Raw genomic sequence first — 22,800 nt, 5'->3', positions numbered from 1 at the left:
ATAATGAAATATGCTCTTATCTGAATTGAGACGAGCTGCTCCGTACGTCTCCGAGCTTTGCGCGACCTCCCAGTCAGTCAGACGCAGTCAGACGCGCTGTCACTCCTGTTAGCAATGTAGCTAGGCTCAGCATGGCCAATGGTATTTTTTGGGGCTGTAGTTAGATGCGACCAAACTCTTCCACGTTTTTCCTGTTTACATAGGTTTATATGACCAGTGATATGAAACAAGTTCAGTTACACAAATTGAAACGTGGCGATTTTCTATGCTATGGAAAGTCCGCACTATAATGACAGGCGTACTAACACCTTCTGCGCGCTTCGACAGCGCATTGATACCTTCACTCCTGTTTTCCCCCTCTCCCCCCTCTCCCCCGCCCTCCTGACTAGACTGTGTTCCAAGGAGTGCAGGCTACTTGTCTTGGTGGTCATGTTGGTTGTATTGATGGAAGTTAGGGGGGGGGAGAGAAAAAAAACAGGAGTGAAGGTATCAATGCGCTGCCGAAGCGCGCAGAAGGTGTTAGTACGCCTGTCATTATAGTGCGGACTTTCCATAGCATAGAAAATCGCCACGTTTCAATTTGTGTAACTGAACTTGTTTCTTATCACTGGTCATATAAACCTATGTAAACAGGAAAAACGTGGAAGAGTTTGGTCGCATCTAACTACAGCCCCAAAAAATACCATTGGCCATGCTGAGCCTAGCTACATTGCTAACAGGAGTGACAGCGCGTCTGACTGCGTCTGACTGACTGGGAGGTCGCGCAAAGCTCGGAGAGGTACGGAGCAGCTCGTCTCAATTCAGATAAGAGCATATTTCATTATGGAAGTACGGTGGACTGTTCCTTTAAATCAAGAAACATTTTAATACAAAACATTTCCTCTCATTAACGCTTTATTCTTTTTTTGTTAATGTTGCATTTTGATTTTTTTGTTTAATTTTTTCAATGAAAACTTTCATTTAAAAAACTTTGTTGTATTAAAATATAAAACAATTTACTGTCTAAAGCTGAAGCATTAACACTAAAAATCATGTGTGTGTGGGGGGGATTTTATTTTATGTTATTTATTTGATTCTTTTTCTTGATAACTACACTGAAATTACATCCATTATCAGTGTCGCCTTTTCTGCTCATAACAAATAATATCAAAGTGTAATAAATAAATAAAATAATCAGAAGCCATTTAAAAATGTTCTTTCCTGCTGAAGCATGTGTTAGTGAGAAGAAAAAGAAGCTTTAAAGTGAAATCGGTCAATTAATTTTGCAAATGATGGTCTGTCTGCTTCGTCCACAAAACACACACAGACACTTTTATTCAGACTTTGGAGGAATTAAATTCTGTCGTAAATTAAAAGCTGCTGTTTCTGCTTTATTCATCACTCAGAGGTTTAAATCCTCCATCACAGACACCACAGAGAAGCTCATGGAAAAATCTCGCGGCCTGCTGCCTCTGTAAAACCCCAAATCAGTCATGACCTATATTTACTTAGAGAATATCATTCTCTCTCACACACACACACACACACACACACACACACACAGCGTCTCCTGTTAATCATATCGTCCCACACTGAATCTTTCCTGAATGTGTTTATCTTTTCTACTGCTGAAGCATTCTGATGAGCAAGCAGCCGATTATTCACACTGTTTGTAAAGTAAGTTAGCAGTGAAGTTCAAGGTTACGTTAAGGTTGTGGGATCAAATCCCAGGAACCAACTAAGTATTTGAGGAAGATCTTTAAACTCTTCTGAGTCCTCAAGCTGAAGATTAAATCCCTCTCTCTCTCTCGTTGGTGTCGTCATCCTGCCCTTTTTTCACAATTGTTTAAAAAAAAAGTTCAAATTAGAATTATTTAACAAGACCACACATGACATACTGCATTAAGTGTGTATAAAATGTGATAAACGCTGCTAGTTTTGTTCATGGTTTCTCAGAAAAAGAAAAAAAAAAGAGGCCAAGTGTCCAAGAAATAAACCGCTTCATTTGCATATTTGTCACTGATTGATCTACAGGGTTACCTGATGTCATGTACTCCAAATATAGCCCCGCCCACTTCACACTGACTACGACAAAATAACGTGAAGGTGGAGAAAAAAAAACAAGGTGGTGTCTCATCGATCTTTACGTAAATGAGACTCCACTGCAGTTTTGTGCAAAAATAAGCTTTTTTTTTTAAACCCAAACATGATTGCTAATGGGGGTGGCACGGTGGTGTAGTGGTTAGCGCTGTTGTCTCATAGCAAGAAGGTCCGGGTTCGAGCCCCGTGGCCGGCGAGGGCCTTTCTGTGTGGAGTTTGCATGTTCTCCCCGTGTCCGCGTGGGTTTCCTCCGGGTGCTCCGGTTTCCCCCACAGTCCAAAGACATGCAGGTTAGGTTAACTGGTGACTCTAAATTGAGCGTAGGTGTGAATGTGAGTGTGAATGGTTGTCTGTGTCTATGTGTCAGCCCTGTGATGACCTGGCGACTTGTCCAGGGTGAACCCCGCCTTTCACCCGTAGTCAGCTGGGATAGGATCCAGCTCACCTGTGACCCTGTAGAACAGGATAAAGCGGCTACAGATAATGAGATGAGAGTGAATATTCTGTCTGTCCGAGTGATGATGCACTTAAAGCTGGTTTTCTCTTCTCGCGATAATCATTCCAATTCAACATGGCGATGGGTTTCCAACACCTGATGAGTGAGTGTTAGCACGGTGATATTCCTGCGAAAAACGTGTTTTGATTTCAATTTTGCTCTTTTTTTTGCGGAAGATTTTCAAATTGTCTGAAAAGCCACCTCATGCGAGTGACGGTCACATGTTCCTATTAGACTGCAGTTTCTAATTGCGCATTAAGCAGGTTAACAGAAACACGCCCACGATCGAGATGAAACCTAATTACACTCGGTAAAGTCTATAAAATGTTTTACAGTATTTTTTATGATTCAAATTTTGCCAATGATGATTTTCAGTATTTCTCGTCCTGTATCCTGGAACTATGTCACTTTTTTCATCACGGGTATAACGTTGTAGTTTCTTCACTTTATAAAATGTCTCGTAATTACAATTTAAAAATTAAAATAGGTAACAGTATTATATACACACTCCCCGGCCACTTTAATAGGAATGTGTTGTTGATTGTAAGATCCCTGTTCTTGGCTGCAGGAGTGGAACCCAATGTGTTCTGTTCTGCTGTTGCATGCTGAGATGCTTTTCTGCTCACCACGGCTGTAAAGAGTGATTATATGAGTTACTATATCCTTCCTGGACAAAAAACAAACAAACCTCGAACCACCTCAAATCTGTCCATTTTCTGATCTCTGACCCTCTCTTATCAACAAGGTGTTTGTTTCCACCCACAGAACTGTCGCTCACTCACTCGATGTTTTTTGTCTTTGGCCCCATTCTGTGTAAACTCTAGAGACTGTTGTGTGAAAACCCCAGGAGGAGATCAGCAGCTTCTGAAATACTCAAACCGAAAATATTCATCTGGCTCAAACCAACACCCATACCACAGTGAAAGGAAGTCACACTTCACTGAGAGATCACAAAGGCGATGTCCGATGCTGTAGTATGCTTTGGCCCCATCCCAATGCGGCGTGGCGATGTAGCTTACAGCAGGTTATGGTCGCTGAGCTGCTGGCTGTCCAGGTGGTGCTCTGAAAACAGTGTGGGCTTTATAGATAATTGGGCTAATTTTGAAGGTACTGCTGGCCTGTTAGGGCGGGACGGTATCCATCCCACTCGGGAAGGTGCTGCTCTCATTTCCTGCAGCATAGGTCATAGTCTCAGAACAGGCCTAGTTAATTTCTGACAATCCAGAGCCAAGGCCAGGGAGCAGACGAACAGGCTAAACCGACTGTCTGCTAGCTGCACAGAGTCGTCACTCAGGGCCCACTACATCGAGACTGTGTCTGTTCCCCGAGCTCAACAAAAAGGTAGAAATACTCAGAGAGTTTGTTCCAGTAACCTAATCAATATAAAATTAGATCAGACTGACTGTACAGCTGCTGCCAGCACCTTTGATCTAAAGGTGGGGCTATTAAATATTAGATCTCTTACATCTAAAGCGCTAATGGTTAATGAACTCATTACTGATCAGGAGTTTAATGTACTGTGTTTAACTGAAACATGGATTAAGCCAAATGAATATATAGCATTAAATGAAGCGAGTCCTCCTGGATACAGTTATATACACCAGCCTCGTCTAACTGGCAGAGGAGGAGGCGTCGCGGTTATTTATAATGATTATCTAGGTGTAACACACAAACCTGGTTATAAATTTAATACATTTGAAGTTCTTCATACTCATATAATGTATGTAGCCTCAAAAAATAAGTCTACCCAGTTAATTCCATTGCTTATTATTTACAGGCCCCCGGGGCCATATTCTGAGTTTCTTTCTGAATTTGCAGATTTTATCTCAGATCTTGTTATTTCCTTAGACAAAGCTTTAGTTGTCGGAGATTTTAATATTCACTTCGATAACCCAGAAGACCCTTTAAAAACAGCGTTTGTGTCCATTTTAGATTCAGTAGGGATTAATCAGAATGTCATAGGACCGACCCATAATGGTGGTCACACCCTCGATCTAATACTAACATTCGGGTTAAACATAGAGAATACAGTCATACTTCCACAGTCTGAAGTTATCTCAGATCATTATGTCATCTTATCCAAACTATGTCTGAGTAATAATATATGCACCTCACCACGCTACTGTATTAAACATACTTTCACGTCAACTACTGCACAGAGCTTTATAAATGATCTCCCAGAGTTATCAACTTTGATTGGGTCACTGTCAGCCCCTGCAGAACTTGATCAGGCAACTGAATGCTTAGAGTCAACGTTCCACCATACTTTAGATAATGTAGCTCCTCTTAAAAGGAAAATGGTCAGAGACAAAAAATTAGTACCCTGGTATAATGATGACACTCGCACTTTAAAACAGACCACTCGAAAATTGGAACGTAAATGGCGTCAAACAAAATTGGCAGTGTTCAAATTAGCGTGGAAGGAGAGCTTCCTGAAGTATAGAAAAGCTCTTAGTGCTGCGAGATCAACATATCTCTCCTCCCTAATAGAAGATAACAAAAATAATCCTAGATTTCTATTTAATACTGTAGCAGAATTAACCAGGAATAAGTCCACTATAGACACATGCACACCTGCAGTATGTAGTAGCAACGACTTCATGAATTTTTTTAATGACAAAATTGAGAATATCCGACAAAAAATTCAAACTACTAATTTAAAGTCAATGAAAGTGACCTTGTAGTTAACAATATAACTGTATCAGATCAGCAATTAGAATGTTTTACTCCCCTTAGAGAAACTGAATTACTTTCATTAATCTCGGCATCAAAAGCCTCAACTTGCGTACTAGATCCCTTACCTACACGTCTATTCAAACAGATAATACCTGAAGTAATTGAACCGCTTCTAAAAATAATAAATTCTTCTCTTACGATTGGCTATGTACCCAAATCCTTTAAACTAGCAGTTATCAAACCCTGATTAAAAAACCTGACCTCGATCCCTGTCAGCTGTCCAATTATCAGCCAATATCAAACCTCCCCTTTATCTCCAAGATCCTTGAAAAAGCTGTGGCACAGCAGTTATGCTCATATTTACATAGGAATAACATCCATGAAATGTATCAGTCAGGATTTAGACCTCATCATAGCACAGAGACAGCACTGGTTAAAGTAGTAAACGACCGACTATTGGCGTCTGATCAGGGCTGTGTCTCGCTGCTTGTGTTGCTTGACCTTAGTGCAGCATTTGATACCATTGATCATTCCATTCTTCTGGATAGACTAGAAAATGTTGTGGGAGTTAAGGGAACGGCCCTCTCCTGGCTCAGCTCTTATTTAACTGATCACTATCAGTATGTTGATGTAAATGGTGATTTTTCTAGACATACTGAGGTAAAGTTTGGTGTTCCACAAGGTTCTGTCTTGGGTCCACTGCTTTTTTCTTTATATATGTTCCCTCTGGGTGATATTATTCGTAAACATTGTATTAGTTTCCACTGTTATGCTGATGACACACAGTTGTATGTTTCTGCAAAACCTGATGAGAGACACCAGCTTAATAGAATTGAGGAATGTGTGAAGGACATTAGACACTGGATGCTGATTAACTTCCTTCTGCTTAACTCTGACAAGACTGAAGTACTTGTACGAGGACCACATGCAGCTAGAAGTAAGTTTTCTGATTCCACAGTAACTCTGGATGGCCTTTCTGTTTCTTCACGTGCAGCAGTAAAAGACCTCAGAGTGATTATTGACCCCAGTCTTTCATTCGAAACTCACATTGATAACATCACCCAGATAGCTTTCTTTCATCTCAGAAATATTGCAAAGATAAGAAATTTAATGTTACTACATGACGCAGAAAAACTAGTTCATGCTTTCGTTCCCTCCAGGTTGGATTATTGTAATGCCTTACTGTCTGGATGTTCTAATAAGTGCATAAACAAGCTCCAGTTAGTTCAAAATGCAGCAGCAAGAGTCCTTACTAGAACTAGAAAATACGACCCCATCACGCCTGTCTTATCCACACTGCATTGGCTCCCAATCACATTTCGTATTGATTATATTGACCTTTAAAGCACTGAATGGTCTTGCACCACAGTACCTGAGTGAACTTCTGCTCCTCTATGACCCGCCACGCCTACTTAGATCAAAAGGTGCAGGCTATCTGCTGGTACCTCGTATAGTGAAGGCTACATCAGGGGGTGGAGCCTTTTCTTACAAAGCCCCACAGTTATGGAACAGCCTTCCAAGTAGTGTTCGGGAATCAGACACAGTCTCAGCGTTTAAGTCTCGGCTGAAAACAGATCTGTTTAGTCAAGCCTTGTGTTAATGGTGTTTATGAGGTAAAGGTGTAGATCTGGAGGATCCTCAGACAGAGTGTTTTGGTAAACTGGGATGTATGGATGCTGTCCCCCCCCCATTCGAGTTTGTTGACGGTGTAGTGGCTAATGCTTTATGTCCCGGGGCGCCCTCATGCCTGTGTTACCAAATGAGGATGGGTTCCCTTTTGAGTCTGGTTCCTCTCGAGGTTTCTTCCTCATGTCGTCTGAGGGAGTTTTTCCTTGCCACCGGCTTCATCATTGGGGATAGATTAGGGATAAAATTAGCTCATGTTTTAAGTCGTTCAAATTCTGTAAAGCTGCTTTGCGACAGTTTATTGTTAAAAGCGCTTTACAAATAAACCTGACTTGACAATTTTTCCCATTCTGCAGAAAACAGCAGGTGGATGTAGGGGTGTTCCTAATAAAGTGGCCTGTGAGTGCCGACCATAACAGAGGTCTCTTTACAGTAATCCATCTCCCGTATAAGACTGAACGCTAACAAAAAGACATCAAGTGCAAATTTTTACACAATTCAGTTGAAACCCAACTGAAATAAAGCCTGCTGAAGGTCTTCACTGTAAATATCGTCGTAAAGTCTGAGACAGCGGAGACACACAAGCGGTTCTGATCCAGTTTAGACCAGCGAGCCGTAATCTGTTGATGTTTTACAGTATGATTCGACTTAAGATGTCACTTCAATGTTCAGGAGTGATTGATATAAATATCGAAGTTGTGATGAAGCCGAAAGTAAATACATGTAAAGGAAATTGTTTGCTAGTTAGCTAGAGCCACATGAATTAACCAAAGCTAGCGAGCTAACAAACCGAACCGAGCAAGCTACTGAATCTCCAATGAAGTGATGTTTCGCTAAGTTAGCCAGTCAGCTAACGTTACTTTTCTTAATGTACAGTTGATAATAGACGTGGTGTTCGCTTAAAGTAAGGACAAAACATTCTCAGAAAGAACTTTTCAAATAATTACGCAAGTAGTATTTAATTAGTGACTCTGCGACTGGAGTCATTTTCTTGATGTTTATTCAAGTGAATTATTACGACATTAGCAGGACTTTTTCCTTCTCTCTCTCTCTCTCTCTCTCTCTCTCACACACACACACACACTGCTGCTCGTCTGGATTCTACACTGATGTCATGTTTTCCCCCCAAAATGTTTCCCTCAACGTGGCTTTGACGCTCAATATTTTTAACCCTTGATATTTCATTTCGCCATTTAAAAGCATTTCTAAGCATTCCCATTTAGTCGCTGAACTCCGCCACTCCGACAGCCTGCCACTCAAATACTTGCTGCCACTCGTGCATCAATTCATGCATCCTGGCTGAGTTTTGTGGAAATCTACCAACGGGGCAGTGTGGTAGTTTTTCCTGGAGCTTTCGACTCGACTGTTCGTGTAACCGAGACAAACTTTGGCAACCAATTTCAAATCTAACACGTTTACAGATATAAACTGATCCTGAAGGGAATTACAGATCTGGACTTGATGTACAACCCCGATTCCAAAAAAGTTGGGACAAAGTACAAACTGTAAATAAAAATGGAATGCAATGATGTGGAAGTTTCAAAATTCCATATTTTATTCAGAATAGAACATAGATGACATATCAAATGTTTAAACTGAGAAAATGTATCATTTAAAGAGAAAAATTAGGTGATTTTAAATTTCATGACAACAACACATCTCAAAAAAGTTGGGACAAGGCCATGTTTCCCACTGTGAGACATCCCCTTTTCTCTTTACAACAGTCTGTAAACGTCTGGGGACTGAGGAGACAAGTTGCTCAAGTTTAGGGATAGGAATGTTAACCCATTCTTGTCTAATGGAGGATTCTAGTTGCTCAACTGTCTTAGGTCTTTTTTGTTGTATCTTCCGTTTTATGATGCACCAAATGTTTTCTATGGGTGAAAGATCTGGACTGCAGGCTGGCCAGTTCAGTACCCGGACCCTTCTTCTACGCAGCCATGATGCTGTAATTGATGCAGTATGTGGTTTGGCATTGTCATGTTGGAAAATGCAAGGTCTTCCCTGAAAGAGACGTCGTCTGGATGGGAGCATATGTTGCTCTAGAACCTGGATATACCTTTCAGCATTGATGGTGTCTTTCCAGATGTGTAAGCTGCCCATGCCACACGCACTAATGCAACCCCATACCATCAGAGATGCAGGCTTCTGAACTGAGCGCTGATAACAACTTGGGTCGTCCTTCTCCTCTTTAGTCCGAATGACACGGCGTCCCTGATTTCCATAAAGAACTTCACATTTTGATTCGTCTGACCACAAAACAGTTTTCCACTTTGCCACAGTCCATTTTAAATGAGCCTTGGCCCAGAGAAGACGTCTGCGCTTCTGGATCATGTTTAGATACGGCTTCTTCTTTGAACTATAGAGTTTTAGCTGGCAACGGCGGATGGCACGGTGAATTGTGTTCACAGATAATGTTCTCTGGAAATATTCCTGAGCCCATTTTGTGATTTCCAATACAGAAGCATGCCTGTATGTGATGCAGTGCCGTCTAAGGGCCCGAAGATCACGGGCACCCAGTATGGTTTTCCGGCCTTGACCCTTACGCACAGAGATTCTTCCAGATTCTCTGAATCTTTTGATGATATTATGCACTGTAGATGATGATATGTTCAAACTCTTTGCAATTTTACACTGTCGAACTCCTTTCTGATATTGCTCCACTATTTGTCGGCGCAGAATTAGGGGGATTGGTGATCCTCTTCCCATCTTTACTTCTGAGAGCCGCTGCCACTCCAAGATGCTCTTTTTATACCCAGTCATGTTAATGACCTATTGCCAATTGACCTAATGAGTTGCAATTTGGTCCTCCAGCTGTTCCTTTTTTGTACCTTTAACTTTTCCAGCCTCTTATTGCCCCTGTCCCAACTTTTTTGAGATGTGTTGCTGTCATTAAATTTCAAATGAGCTAATATTTGGCATGAAATTTCAAAATGTCTCACTTTCGACATTTGATATGTTGTCTATGTTCTATTGTGAATACAATATCAGTTTTTGAGATTTGTAAATTATTGCATTCTGTTTTAATTTACAATTTGTACTTTGTCCCAACTTTTTTGGAATCGGGGTTGTAGGAGCATTATGAAACTTGATACAAACGCACAAAGAATCAAGGAGGATTCACTAGAAGTCATTTTTAAATGCAAGTCTTTTTTTTGTTGGTGTTGTTGGATGAAACAGAAGGGTTGTGAACAGACGTCTGTCTCTAAAATTCTCCTGACATTTACAGTGGATTTGTGCCATGTTTCCTCCACTCGGGGTTCAATGGGATTTTTTTGCCAACAGGTGCAGTGTGTTAGTGTTTCCTGGAGCCGTCGGATTTACAGGACAAAACTCCTGTGTGAGTCAAAGCTTCAACTTGGAGGGAGGACATCACCAGCATCACGTCCTCAGTGTGGATTTGTACAATTTGGCCTTCGTTATAGAGAAACTCCAGAGCTGAAATGTTTAATGAATTACTTTTATGTTAAACACACAAGATTTTCTATTAAATCAGTAAATAAAGAGCTACTTGGAGCCTCACACAAGCGACATTGTGAATCAATGCGTGTAAAACTCTATTAAAGCTGTCCTGCCTTTCAGATTTTTCAAGTGTAGGTCATAAAAAGAATTTTCCTGAGACCCAGTTATTTTTGTTGAGTGACCGAAAGCTACTGAATTCAAATCACAGACTTCCAATTTTATTAGTTTTTTTTTTAAATAGAACAGTTAATGAATTTAAGGCCACATGGCCCTAAATTTCATATGAACAGAAAAGACATCAGAAGAGTGAAATGTGACACATGGAATTACATAATTACTTTATGTTTCTGTAATTTAATCCAACGTGCTTAAAGACCTCATTAGCAGTTTTTTCATCATTCTAAGTGAAGATTATCTGTTATCCATCTGTTATCTGCTCCACTTATCCATCAGGGTCAGAGGAGAAGCTGGAGCCAATCCCAGCTGACTTCATGTGAGGGGTGGGGTTCACCCTGGGCGGGTCGCCAAACTATCACAGAGACCAACCACCATCACACACTCACACTGATGAGGGATTTAGAGTCATCAGGTGACTGAATCTACAAGTCTTTGGACTGCAGAAGGAAACCTGAGAACCCAGAGGAACCCACACAGACACGAGGAGAGAACACACAAACTCCACTCAGAAAGACCCCAGTCAGCTGTGAGATTAGAACCCAGGACCACCTCGCTGTGAGGTTGTGAGTGATGCGCACTGCAACACCATGGCGCCCCGGTTAACTCCATCTCTGCACAAACTGAAAACTCACCAACAACAAATTTGGCTTAAAATTAAACTCGTGTATCTGCTTTATGTTGTGATGCAGTGATCAGGTTCAAACGTCCACCATTTGGGTGAAAATATGGAATAAAAATAACAAGTTACAAAACTGTAATTACAAAATATAACTAAATGAAATTACTTTAATTAAACTGAACAGAATGAAGTCAGGTCACTGTCAAGGATGTTAGAAAAAGTGCACAGCCCCCAAGCAAACGACTGCATCTTTAACTGACTGACACTGAATGAACGATTGAACGAATGAATGAATGAATGAATGAATGAATGAATACATTGCGTTTACAGAAGTGAAGCAAAATAAATTTATAAAATTCATATATTTTATGGATGGTCCTGATATTGTGAACTTTGAGGTATGTATTAGTTCAGTGACTAATCTCATTTATTTATTTATTAATAAATAAAATTGAGAGCACATCCTAGCTTATTAGTGGTTGGTGAGTATTTATTTATTTATTTATTAAATGTAATAAAATTTCATCTCATCTCATTATCTGTAGCCGCTTTATCCTGTTCTACAGGGTCGCAGGCGAGCTGGAGCCTATCCCAGCTGACTACGGGCGAAAGGCGGGGTTCACCCTGGACAAGTCGCCAGGTCATCACAGGGCTGACACATAGACACAGACAACCATTCACACTCACATTCACACCTACGCTCAATTTAGAGTCACCAGTTAATCTAACCTGCATGTCTTTGGACTGTGGGGGAAACCGGAGCACCCGGAGGAAACCCACGCGGACACGGGGAGAACATGCAAACTCCGCACAGAAAGGCCCTCGCCGGCCCTGGGGCTCGAACCCAGACCTTCTTGCTGTGAGGCGACAGTGCTAACCACTATACCACCGTGCCGCCCTTCATTTATTTATTTATTAAAAAATAAAACTGAGACCACACCCTGGCTTCTTAGTGGTTGGTGGGTATTTATTTATTTATAAAAATGTACTAAAATTGAGACCACATCCTGGTTTCTTTGTTGTTGTTTTTTATTTTTATTCTTTTTATTTAATATAAAATTGCGGCCACACCCTGGCTTCTTAGTGGTTGGTGGGTATCCATCCATTTATTCACAAATAATTAAAGTGCACACCCTGGTTTCTTGGTTGTTATTTATTTATTTATTTATTTGTATTCTCATATATAAAAAATTGAGCGCACACCTTGGCTTTTTGTTTTTCATTCATTCATTCAAAACTGAGAGCAGACCCTGACTTCATATTGTATTTGTTTGTTTGGCCATTTTCATGCCCAATTTTCTCCTTATCTGCCGATTCTCTCCCCGGCTCGCCCTCGCACAGAAGGCAGCACGTGTACGTCAGCTCCTAACCCCGGAAGGTGAAGGCGAACACGTGCTTCCTCCATGACCAGGTTCTTGTCTTCGATTGGTTCAGACTTGTGAGGTTTGATGAACTTTTGTGCCAATTTTAGAAGTGACTTCCTTGCCCGTGTTCTCACATCTCGGTCAGGTGACTTTTTTTCCCTTGAATTTGTTCTGAATACTTGATTAGCATCGTCACTGCTGTATGAATGAGGAGGATGGTATCATCACAGATGGCCTGAGAAGGGTCCAGCCTCATGGAGCTGCTTCATTTCAAAGAAGAGCTTCATTGAAAGAAGCTCTTCTTTCAGGAAATTCTGGGCTTTAGTGACCACAGTATAATGGACATCTGTGTTATTTGATAGTTGTGATGCTGTTGTGATTGTTCCCAGGTCCAGACACAGATGAACCTCACTGTATTGATCTCCTAACCTTCACGAGTTGTGTGTGGTCAAAACTTATTTCTGTACTACAAGAAAAACTCGACCGTCTCTTGAACCCAGTAAAGTCCCAGGATGTGGTGCATTCAGACTCATTCTAATAATGACACACTTTCTTTACTAAACACCGTCAATCCCAGCAGTTCTATAAACCCAGTGTGTGGAGATGAACAGATAAGGCGTGAATATTGATCAGTACCTGCTGCAGTGTCTTTGTTCCTCTCCTCCTCATCTCCCCGCGTTTCTCCGATCACAGATCCTCCAACTTTAGTGATGTCCAGCAGCAGGAACACAGCAGTGAGAGAGAGAGCAGCCCGGGCTGCGTGTGTCCGCATGGTGCTCCTTACTGATACTCACACACTGCTCTCCTCAAAGGACATCGAGAGAGACAGAGGGGATGAGAGGGACAGAGAGAAGGAGGAGAGACGGGGAGGAGAATCTGGTGTGATGTCAGAGAGAGAGAAATAGTGAGAAAGAGAGAGAGAGCAAGAGAAATGGTGAGAAAGAGGGGGAGGGAGAGAATGTTTTGAATCTGTAAGACAGTAAGAAGAGAGTAAAAGAAAAGAAGTGAGAGACAGAGAGAAAGAGAGAGAGATCAAGAAATTGTGTGTGTGTGTTCAAGAACTTGTAAGAAAGAGAGATTGATCGATCGAGAGAGAGAGATCAAGAAATTGTGTGTGTGTGTGTGTGTGTGTGTGTGTGTGTGTGTGTGTGTGTGTGTGTGTGTGTGTTCAAGAACTTGTAAGAAAGAGAGAGATTGATCGAGAGAGTGAGATGGTGAGAAAGAGGGGGAGGGAGAGAGAGAGAGAATGTTTTGATTTTGTAAGACAGTACAAAGAAGAGAGAAAAAGAAGTGAGAGAAAAATCAAGAACTTTGTGTGTGTTCAAGAACTTTTGAGAAAGAGACAGATCAAGAAATAGAGTGAGAGACAGAGAGAGAGAGAGAGAATGAGAGAGAGAGAACAGCAGGAGAGACAGATCAATAAATTGTGTGTGAGAGAGAGAGATGGTGAGAAAGAAGAGGAGGAGGAGGAGAGAGAGAGAGAGAGAGAGAGAACACGGCAGGAGAGACAGATCAAGAAATTGTGTGTGTGAGAGAGAGAGAGAGAGAGAGAGAGAGAGAGAGAACGGCAGGAGAGACAGATCAAGAAATTGTGTGTGTGAGAGAGAGATGGTGAGAAAGAGGGGGAGGAGGAGGAGAAAGAGAGAACAGCAGGAGAGACAGATCAAGAAATTGTGTGTGTGTGTGTGTGTGTGTGAGAGAGAGAGAGAGAGAGCGAGAGAGAGATGGTGAGAAAGAGGGGGAGGAGGAGAGAGAACAGCAGGAGAGACAGATCAAGAAATTGTGTGTGTGTGAGAGAGAGATGGTGAGAAAGAGGGGGAGGAGGAGGAGAAAGAGAGAACAGCAGGAGAGACAGATCAAGAAATTGTGTGTGTGTGTGTGTGTGTGTGTGTGTGTGAGAGAGAGAGAGAGAGAGAGAGCGAGAGAGAGATGGTGAGAAAGAGGGGGAGGAGGAGGAGAAAGAGAGAACAGCAGGAGAGACAGATCAAGAAATTGTGTGTGTGTGTGTGTGTGTGTGTGTGTGTGTGTGTGTGTGTGTGTGTGAGAGAGAGAGAGAGAGAGAGCGAGAGAGAGATGGTGAGAAAGAGGGGGAGGAGGAGAGAGAACAGCAGGAGAGACAGATCAAGAAATTGTGTGTGTGTGAGAGAGAGATGGTGAGAAAGAGGGGGAGGAGGAGAGAGAACAGCAGGAGAGACAGATCAAGAAATTGTGTGTGTGTGAGAGAGATAGAGAGAGAGAGAGATGGTGAGAAAGAGGGGGAGGAGGAGAGAGAACAGCAGGAGAGACAGATCAAGAAATTGTGTGTGTGAGACAGAGAGAGAGAGATGGTGAGAAAGAGGGGGAGGAGGAGGAGGAGGAGAGAGAGAGAACGGTGGGAGAGACAGATCAAGAAATTTTGTGTGTGTGTGTGTGTGTGTGTGAGAGACAGAGACAGAGGGAGAGAGAGAGAGAGAGAGATGGTGAGAAAAAGGCGGGAGAGACAGATTAAGAAATTACGTGTGTGTGTGTGTGTGAGAGCTCGATCAAGAACTTTGTATGTGTGTTCAAGAACTTTTGAGAGAGAGAGAGAGAGAGAGAGAGAGAGAGAGAGAGAGAGAGAGAATGTGTGAGGGGGATGTTTTGATTTTATCAGATTGTTGAGGTTTCTCAGTATGGCCAAACTCTTCGACATTAGCATTTGATGCTAACAGTGTAAATTAGTTACACAAAGTTATTAATTCATATTTTACCGGCGTTTCTGAGGTAAATGTTGACATTCCATCCTCATTTCTCTCCTCACTGTGGACACTGAAGGAGACTTTAATATCCAGCAGTCATTATAAACTCCGTACATCACACGACAGCGAGCGTGGAAACAGAACAGAACCATCAGAACCGCCGTTTACCTCAACATTTACCTCAGACATGTTGGTAATCACTGAAAACAGCTTCCCTACAACTAACATTACACTAATTACACCCAGCATCGACCACTAATCGTCTCGTGAACTCTGTGCAACACCTGTGAACACCACGAGTGAACCATGTGCACAATCTGCAGTAAAAACACGCACATGTGTACAATGTGTGCGAGTGTGGATGAGTGAAAAAGAGTTCTTGTAGCACGAATAATACAATACTGCAGACACGCTAGCCATGACACGACCTGCTGAGAGGACGGGGGAGGGGAGAGATAATGATGGAAGGATGGAAAGAAGGAGAAAGAATCGAGGAAAGTAGAAAAAAGGAGGGAGGGGGAGGGGGATATTCACCGGAAGGTTCCACAGGCTCAGATGGAGGAGGACCTGTAGGTTTAAACACAATTTACATTCCTCAGTCAAGTAGAACTGATCTCTCTCTCTCTCTCTCTTTCACACTCACACACACACACAGAGAAGAAAGGAGTAAATAAGAAATAAGAGAGAACTAGGAAGACAAGGAAAGTACGCAAAAGAGAGAGAAATAGAGGTAGAAAAAGAGAAAGAAGTAAAGAAAGGTAGGGAACGAGATAAACACAGAGATGGAATAAGAAACAGATAGATAGATAGATAGATAGATAGATAGATAGATAGATAGATAGATAGATAGATAGATAGATAGATAGATAGATAGATAGATAGATAGATAGATAGATAAAGACAAAGGGAAAGAAAAGAGAAAACAGAAAAAGACAAGAAAATAATGGGAAAGAATTATACGTACAAAGGAAGAAAGGAGAGAGAGAAGAAAGCAGCAAATAAGAAATAAGAGAGAACTAGGAAGAGAAGGAAAGTATGCAAAAGAAAGAGAAATAGAAATACAGGCAGAAAAAGAGAAAAAGAAGTAAAGAAAGGCAGGGAGCAAGATAAATACAGAAATGGAATAAGAAACACAGATACAGAGAAACCCACAGACAGACAGACAGACAGATAAGACAAAGGGAAAGAAAAAGGAGAATAGAAAAAGACAAGAAAATAATGGGGAAGAAATATACGTAAAAAGGAAGAAAGGAGAGAGAGAGAGAGAGAGAGAGAGAAGAGCAAATAGGAGACACTAAGACAAAGAAAGAAGAAAAGAAGAGAACGCAAGAGAAATACTTGTAGAAGAGAGAGAGAAAGGTAAAGAATACAGTCAGCTGTAATAGTAAATAAATATGGACTGATGGAAGGAGCGAGAAAGATAAAGTTAAATAAATATTTTATTATTGAATATAACGTTAATACATTTCTGCTGTGCTGCTGCTGAACTCGAGCCCACGTCTCCACTTCCTGTGTAATACTGGAAACTGAGACGTGTCTCTGACTCACGGCCGCCACACGACTATACTGCAGCTCAGAGATTCTGCTGAACCACAGGGGTGGATGGTGGGATCAGATACAGCTTCTGACTGAAGGGATGAGTGGACAGAGGGAGGACAAGTGTGATTGGTTTAGCAGTGCTGCTAGCTCAGATGCTCTGAAAGAGAAAAAGACTGCCTGCCTACACCTCTGGATTTCCAGAGCTGATCATGCACAGATGGAGGAATCTGGCAGAAGAGTCATGTGGCGAGAAAAGCACACTTATTCCATTCCATAATTATTAGCATGCTAATATGTTAATGTTCACAACCTAATGGTAGGTAGTAGTTAGGAGCACACCCTGATCTTGCCTGATCTCTTCTTGATTGGTTGATCAAATCCACCTCGTGGTTGGTGTTTTAGGATATGGGAGGTTTCATAAAATGGCTGCCGGCATGAGATCACAAAGTTGAACCATGACAATGCTACAGTAATCCATACCTGGGAGAGTCTAGACAGCAAAACTGGAAATGCTGTCTGGGTGGGAGGGGCATAGTCTGCCTCCCCTGCCAATCACAGCAACAATAGCCAATCATAGGCATCCATGAGCTCATGTATGCAGAAGAGGGCAGACAGCACTTTCCTCTGAGACAGTTATGCTGCTCTGCAATGCAGCAGTTTGAAAAGATGTAGCTGTCTGCTTTCACATGTCTCGTGTTAGCTTTCACTCTGCACGTGGCTGATGGGTGGAAAACATCTGGCACTGTAGTACAAACACAACATAATGCAGAAATTCATTTCATAGTTTAGAAGACATTAGCTTTATTAGCATGGATATACGATACACAACTAGAGTTCTGAGTTCCCAGGGTTCTGTGCTAGGCCCGGTTACTTTTACAATGCCAGCCCATGCAATGTAATTGCCCCTCGGCACCCTCTTTGAAACCCATTAGCAGTACATCATCCCTACAGCTGAGATTCCCTGGGCCAAGCAGGTTTCTGCCTCTTTGATGTGTTTGGTATAATTAGATCATAACTGAGTCCAGAACCAACCAAGGCAGTAAAATTTACTTCAAGCAAAAAGCACTAATGCTGTCAGTTCTAAAACTAAACCCCTCTCCTCCACAGCATCTTTCATTCCCGTGCCATCACCAGCATTATTCATTGGTGGACATCCTCCAGGTCCTGATCCAGAGTTTTACAGTAGCACCTGAATTGTGTAAATCAAACCAAATAATGCTGAACAGTAGCTGGAGTTTGGGAATCCCACATCTGGAGAAGTGCTTAAGCTTGAGAGCTGTGCTGTGTTGATATTTCTCCAGTCTTTCATGGCCTGGAGATCTCATCAACGACAGACATCTTATGATGAAGATCTTCTAAACTAGGCTCTCGCGACCAAGACATCATCAAACCTAAAACGAGCCTCTTTAGGTCACCAGTCACAGCGGTGTAGTCAACAAATCCTACTAAAAAAGTGAAAGTGTGGACATCCCGTTGATCTGTGGCAGACATTTTGAGGATGAAGAGATCTTCTTCAAGCCAGAAATGAGACGTGTTGAAAATGAGAACTGGAATGGGTTTTGTTGAAGCAGCTCGTATAACCGTGCTGCTGGGATTAACAAGACTTGTTATAAATTCTCATTCAGTTAATTATGCATATAAAAATACCACATGACACACAGACTGGATCAGACTACTCGGTCCACACCTCGTGGTTGTGTCTCTGTAACGCTAGCAGAAACGCAACTAGTAATTAAAACAAAATGTTGGTGAAGTAGCCTATTAGTGATCAAAGCTGTGTCTGTGGCCAGAGTATGACATTCAGGATTAGAAAAGATACCCGTGTCACTGTCCTGGACCCTTGAGCAAAGCTCTTACCCCCTTAACCTGGGGTTCAGCAACTGGCGGACCATCATCTGGATGTGGATCCAGCCAGGTGTTTCATCCGACTGAACCAAGAATGTGAATAAACACTAACAGAACTGATGCAACGTATTAAAAAACTGTCCATGGTTCAGTGGATGTAGTTTTATAAACACGAACCAGTGTGGATTCTGGAGCAGATCCGCTGTTGTGTTTTATGCAAATCACATGCATTTAAATATTACAGATGTAAATACTTTAGCTACATGGATAGCTACAAAGCAGAGATTTCACAGACTTTTTCATTTTATTTACTCTTTCTGATCAGTTCACGAAATATCACCGTGGCTTGCTGAAAAACGTTGAAGATAAAAACAGAACAGTAAAAAACTAAAAAGGCAAAATAAGTAATGTATTACAGGTGTGTCATCTGTTCACAGTCCATAGTGTTAGTCAAAAGTGGTAACATGGAGCTTCACTTTGACACAGAACATAACCATTAGAAATTAAAACATCACCAAAATGCCAATAAAATCACGAAACGCTAATCGCCATCACCATTCGGTCACGTTAGTCACTTATTCTGCTCTTTATACAGCATATAGCTTTACTGTTGAAGTTCGAAGTTGAAATTTAGTTTGTTGAATACCCCTGATCTCCTGAGGTTCCCAGGGTTCCTAAGGTTCCCACCCAACCTTATCTCTGACCCAGTACTGTAGCATGTAAGAAGTCGCCCAAGCACAATAATGCAATAACTGTTTAAAAAAAAAAAAGAAAAAAAATTGATGGCATGGATCCATAACTTTTATATATAGAAGGTGTAGACATGAAGCCAAAATTAATTTGCCATTTTGTCAAATTTGGAGCCAGAGTTTCCGCAGAAGAGACAAGATGCAAAGTCAGATACGCCTACTCGTTTGGTAAGCCCTGCCCCCTTCTCCCAATATGAAGGCCCAAGGCTATTATTCACTTCATTCCCAAGTGTATCCATGCCTTCTTACGAGTATACAGTAAAATATTTTTAAAACGTTAAAAAGAAATGCTCGGATACCAGCACAGGGAAAACTAACGGTTCGACTTAGACCCTGTAGATGAAAAGACAGCTTAGATAAGAAAAGTGACATCAAAAAAGGCTACTTTGTTATTGAAACACATGGGAATGGGTGGGGCTAGATGTTATACTGCAGCCAGCCAGCAGGGACGCTAGACCTGGAGTGGATTCACAATTCTTTTTTTTTTATTTTAAGGACGATATGCTGTCCATGTTTTTTACAGTCACTGGTGAAACCTAAAATAAAATGTATACACCTTACACTAAAATGTGTCTGGACTATTAGCTTTTTTTTAAACAGTAGTTTTCCAGCAGATGTAAAGTTCAACAACCAGGAAAATTCCAAACTCATCATTAAGGTTCATTCACAAAACAAAAGTAGTCGTTTGGTATGTAATTATGCTTAAACGCAACTTGTTTCATGGTGTTGATACACACCTCAACGCTATATCTGTAGTTAATGCTGGTCGTTTGGAATCCCACCACCTGCTGCACTACACACATTATGTCGTTTTTTTTTTTTTTTTGACCAGCCGTATTACGAGCCAATCTTTTCTGAATCAGGAAGACACAGGGACGTTTAAACACTGATGAACGTGAGCAAAAGAAAGTGTAGCTCAAATCCTCTTCTTGCAACACAAGAGAAAATAACGATGCTAAGAAGAGTCGAATAAAAGAGCTTAACTCGCACACTGTGTATTATTACATGACATTAGCAACCACTTTTTAAAGGGGAACTGAAGGCAATTTTTTTATTATCAAAATTCCATTTCTCATTTTATTAAATATAGGAATGCATGTTTGATCGCCATTTTGTCGCTGCTATAGCAAGTTCTGAGTGTTTGAGATATGCTCTGTAATATATCAGTCCATATGTCAAAGCAATGGCTGTAAACGAGATTTGTTGAGACCTGTGCGAGATATCGTAGGACGGAAGTTAAATGTACAGCGGAAGTCAAAGTGACCAACATCTGCCAACATTCCGTATCCGAAATCACTCACTCGTTCACTACTCCCTACATAGGGAATTACTATATAGAGGACTGTATAGTGAGCTCATTGGTAAAATGTAAAAACGCTTTCGGACACAAGTCCGTCGCGCTGGTATTTACGTCATTACTGTCACACGATTAAAACATGCCAGATCAGTCGGCTGGTGGGTTTCAAAATAATAAATACATGCATGTGTTTTTGTGATAAATCCATATTATACTGAGCGCATTTCACACATTAATCAATACAAAGTCCCTGCAGCTTTCAGTTCTTTTAAATCAAGGCTGAATCCTTTCTTCTTCGACGCTGCCTTTTATTAAATCACATTTCAGACTTTTAATTTGATTTCTTTCAGCGTGACCGCAATGCATGATGGGATATACTGCTTTGGTTAGTGACCATCGTTGTACACTACTTTTCATGATGCATTGTGGGATACTTTGAGTGCACTATATAGAGTGTAAATAATCCTCACTAAGGTTTCGGACAACACTACAAAATGGCGTCCCCACTATACAGTGCACTATATAGTGATTAGGGAGTGATTTCGGACACGAGTTGTTAAAAGACTCGCGCGCCATCTTTCGAATGCTGATGTAATCAAGCCGGAAGTTTTGTTTGTTTTGATAGCAATCAGGAAAGTTTGAAAAAAGTAGGCAGTAATTGTCATTTAAACTCGTTTTTGTGCAATATTTCGTTTGGAAAACAGTTTTCAAAATGGCGGCACTGACACCTGACTGACACTTCACGTTTTGAAGTCTCGTACAAGTCTCGTGAAGATCGCGCGGATAAGCGACGCCTGCCGTGGAACAAACTAACTAAATTCAGCATAGCTAAAAACCGAATAGGCCGATAAGTATAATATTTAATTGCGAATAGTTGCCAGTATGAGTCACGATATAAGGTTACTAAAACCCAAAACGTAATTGAATAACATGTTAATTAAGAAATAAAGCAAGTTTAAAAATGACTTCAGTTCTCCTTTAACCTTGACACAGTGAGGTTACCATGGGAACCAAAACTTGAAAACATAAGACTGGGTTGCATTCTGGAGCTTTTCCTTTGCTCTAGTGAATATACGACGATCTGCACTGTTCTCTGTCAACATGACCAAAAGGTATCAGGCTCAGGTAAGGGGCGTGGCCTAACAATTTGAAAGCAGGGATGTTTGTAAGAAGTAATTTGGATAATAACGAAGGATTTGTATCCTGTACCATGCTCTTAGCAATGTTAGCTAACACTGTGTGAAACTAAAGAATCAGACTTTAGATGCCAAACATGTTTTGGCGGATGAAGTGTATTTGGAGTATTTTTTTGTTTTACTGTAGTCATTTCCCAGAAAAAAATCTCTCTACAGTTACTCTCCTACAACCGTTGGCTGCTTTACACACCCCTGGATCTTTCTTTCGTCTTCAGTGGGATCCTGCAGGCCAAATGGAACTCTGCAACGAATTCCAGTTCAATCTGGATTGATTCAGTGATTCCTACAAGAAAAAAAAAAAAAAAGAAGAAAAACACCCAAGCCTTCACTCTTTAAGTGCTGGTGTGTGATGGAACAGTGTGCATTCATAAATCACTAGAAGTGTGCGTTTGTTAGAAATTGTGCTTACAAAGCATTTAATAAAGCTGAATAATGTCTCATAACGCTGCAGTAAAGTGTCATTATTAATATCCACATGGTTTATGAAGGAGAAGAAGGCAGTCAGGGAGATTTATCAGGATGTGCATTCGCTTGTTTTGCAGAGGTTGAGAAGTAGCACCAGTGTGTGTACCGTATGCACTTTTACTTGCTACATATTGAGGACCAGAATGTTTTGTTTTTTAACCAACAAAGTGAGGACATGTTTGTGAAGTGAGGACATTTTGGCTGGTCCTTGTGTCTTCAAAGGACTATTTGAGGGTTAAGACTTAGTTACAGTGAGGTTTAGGTTAAGGTTTGGGTAAGGGGTTAGGGAACGTATTATATCAATGAGAGTCCCCACAATGACAGAAGTACAGGAATGTGTGTGTATGTGCGTGCTTGTGCCGAAGCAGCAGGTTTGCATTTGAAACATAAGTTAGTAAGACGAGGGTGTGTGAGCCAAAGAAGCCACTCAGGAAACAGAACTAAAGCATGTTTGTAGAAATTCACTCTCATACACACACACACGTTACTTCTG

The 22,800-nt window shown here is 41.2% G+C and overlaps 1 protein-coding gene across 2 annotated transcripts in view; it reads right to left on the bottom strand.

The window, feature by feature from the left end:
* The window catches only part of aebp1b (AE binding protein 1b), a 42,754-nt gene extending 29,150 nt beyond the window's left edge, over positions 1-13,604 (bottom strand). For both annotated transcript variants that reach the window (XM_060931110.1, XM_060931111.1), the window contains exon 1: positions 13,136-13,604. In XM_060931110.1, the coding sequence (XP_060787093.1) occupies positions 13,136-13,271 (136 nt within the window). In that variant the 5' untranslated portion in view covers positions 13,272-13,604. The remainder of the gene's footprint in view (positions 1-13,135) is intronic.
* Between the last annotated feature and the right edge of the window lie 9,196 nt (positions 13,605-22,800).

This window comes from Neoarius graeffei, chromosome 10 (assembly GCF_027579695.1).
Source record: "Neoarius graeffei isolate fNeoGra1 chromosome 10, fNeoGra1.pri, whole genome shotgun sequence".
In the NCBI taxonomy this organism is placed as follows: Eukaryota; Metazoa; Chordata; class Actinopteri; order Siluriformes; family Ariidae; genus Neoarius; species Neoarius graeffei.
Note: the sequence above shows the minus strand (reverse complement) of the source record. Positions and strands in the feature narration are given on the sequence as shown.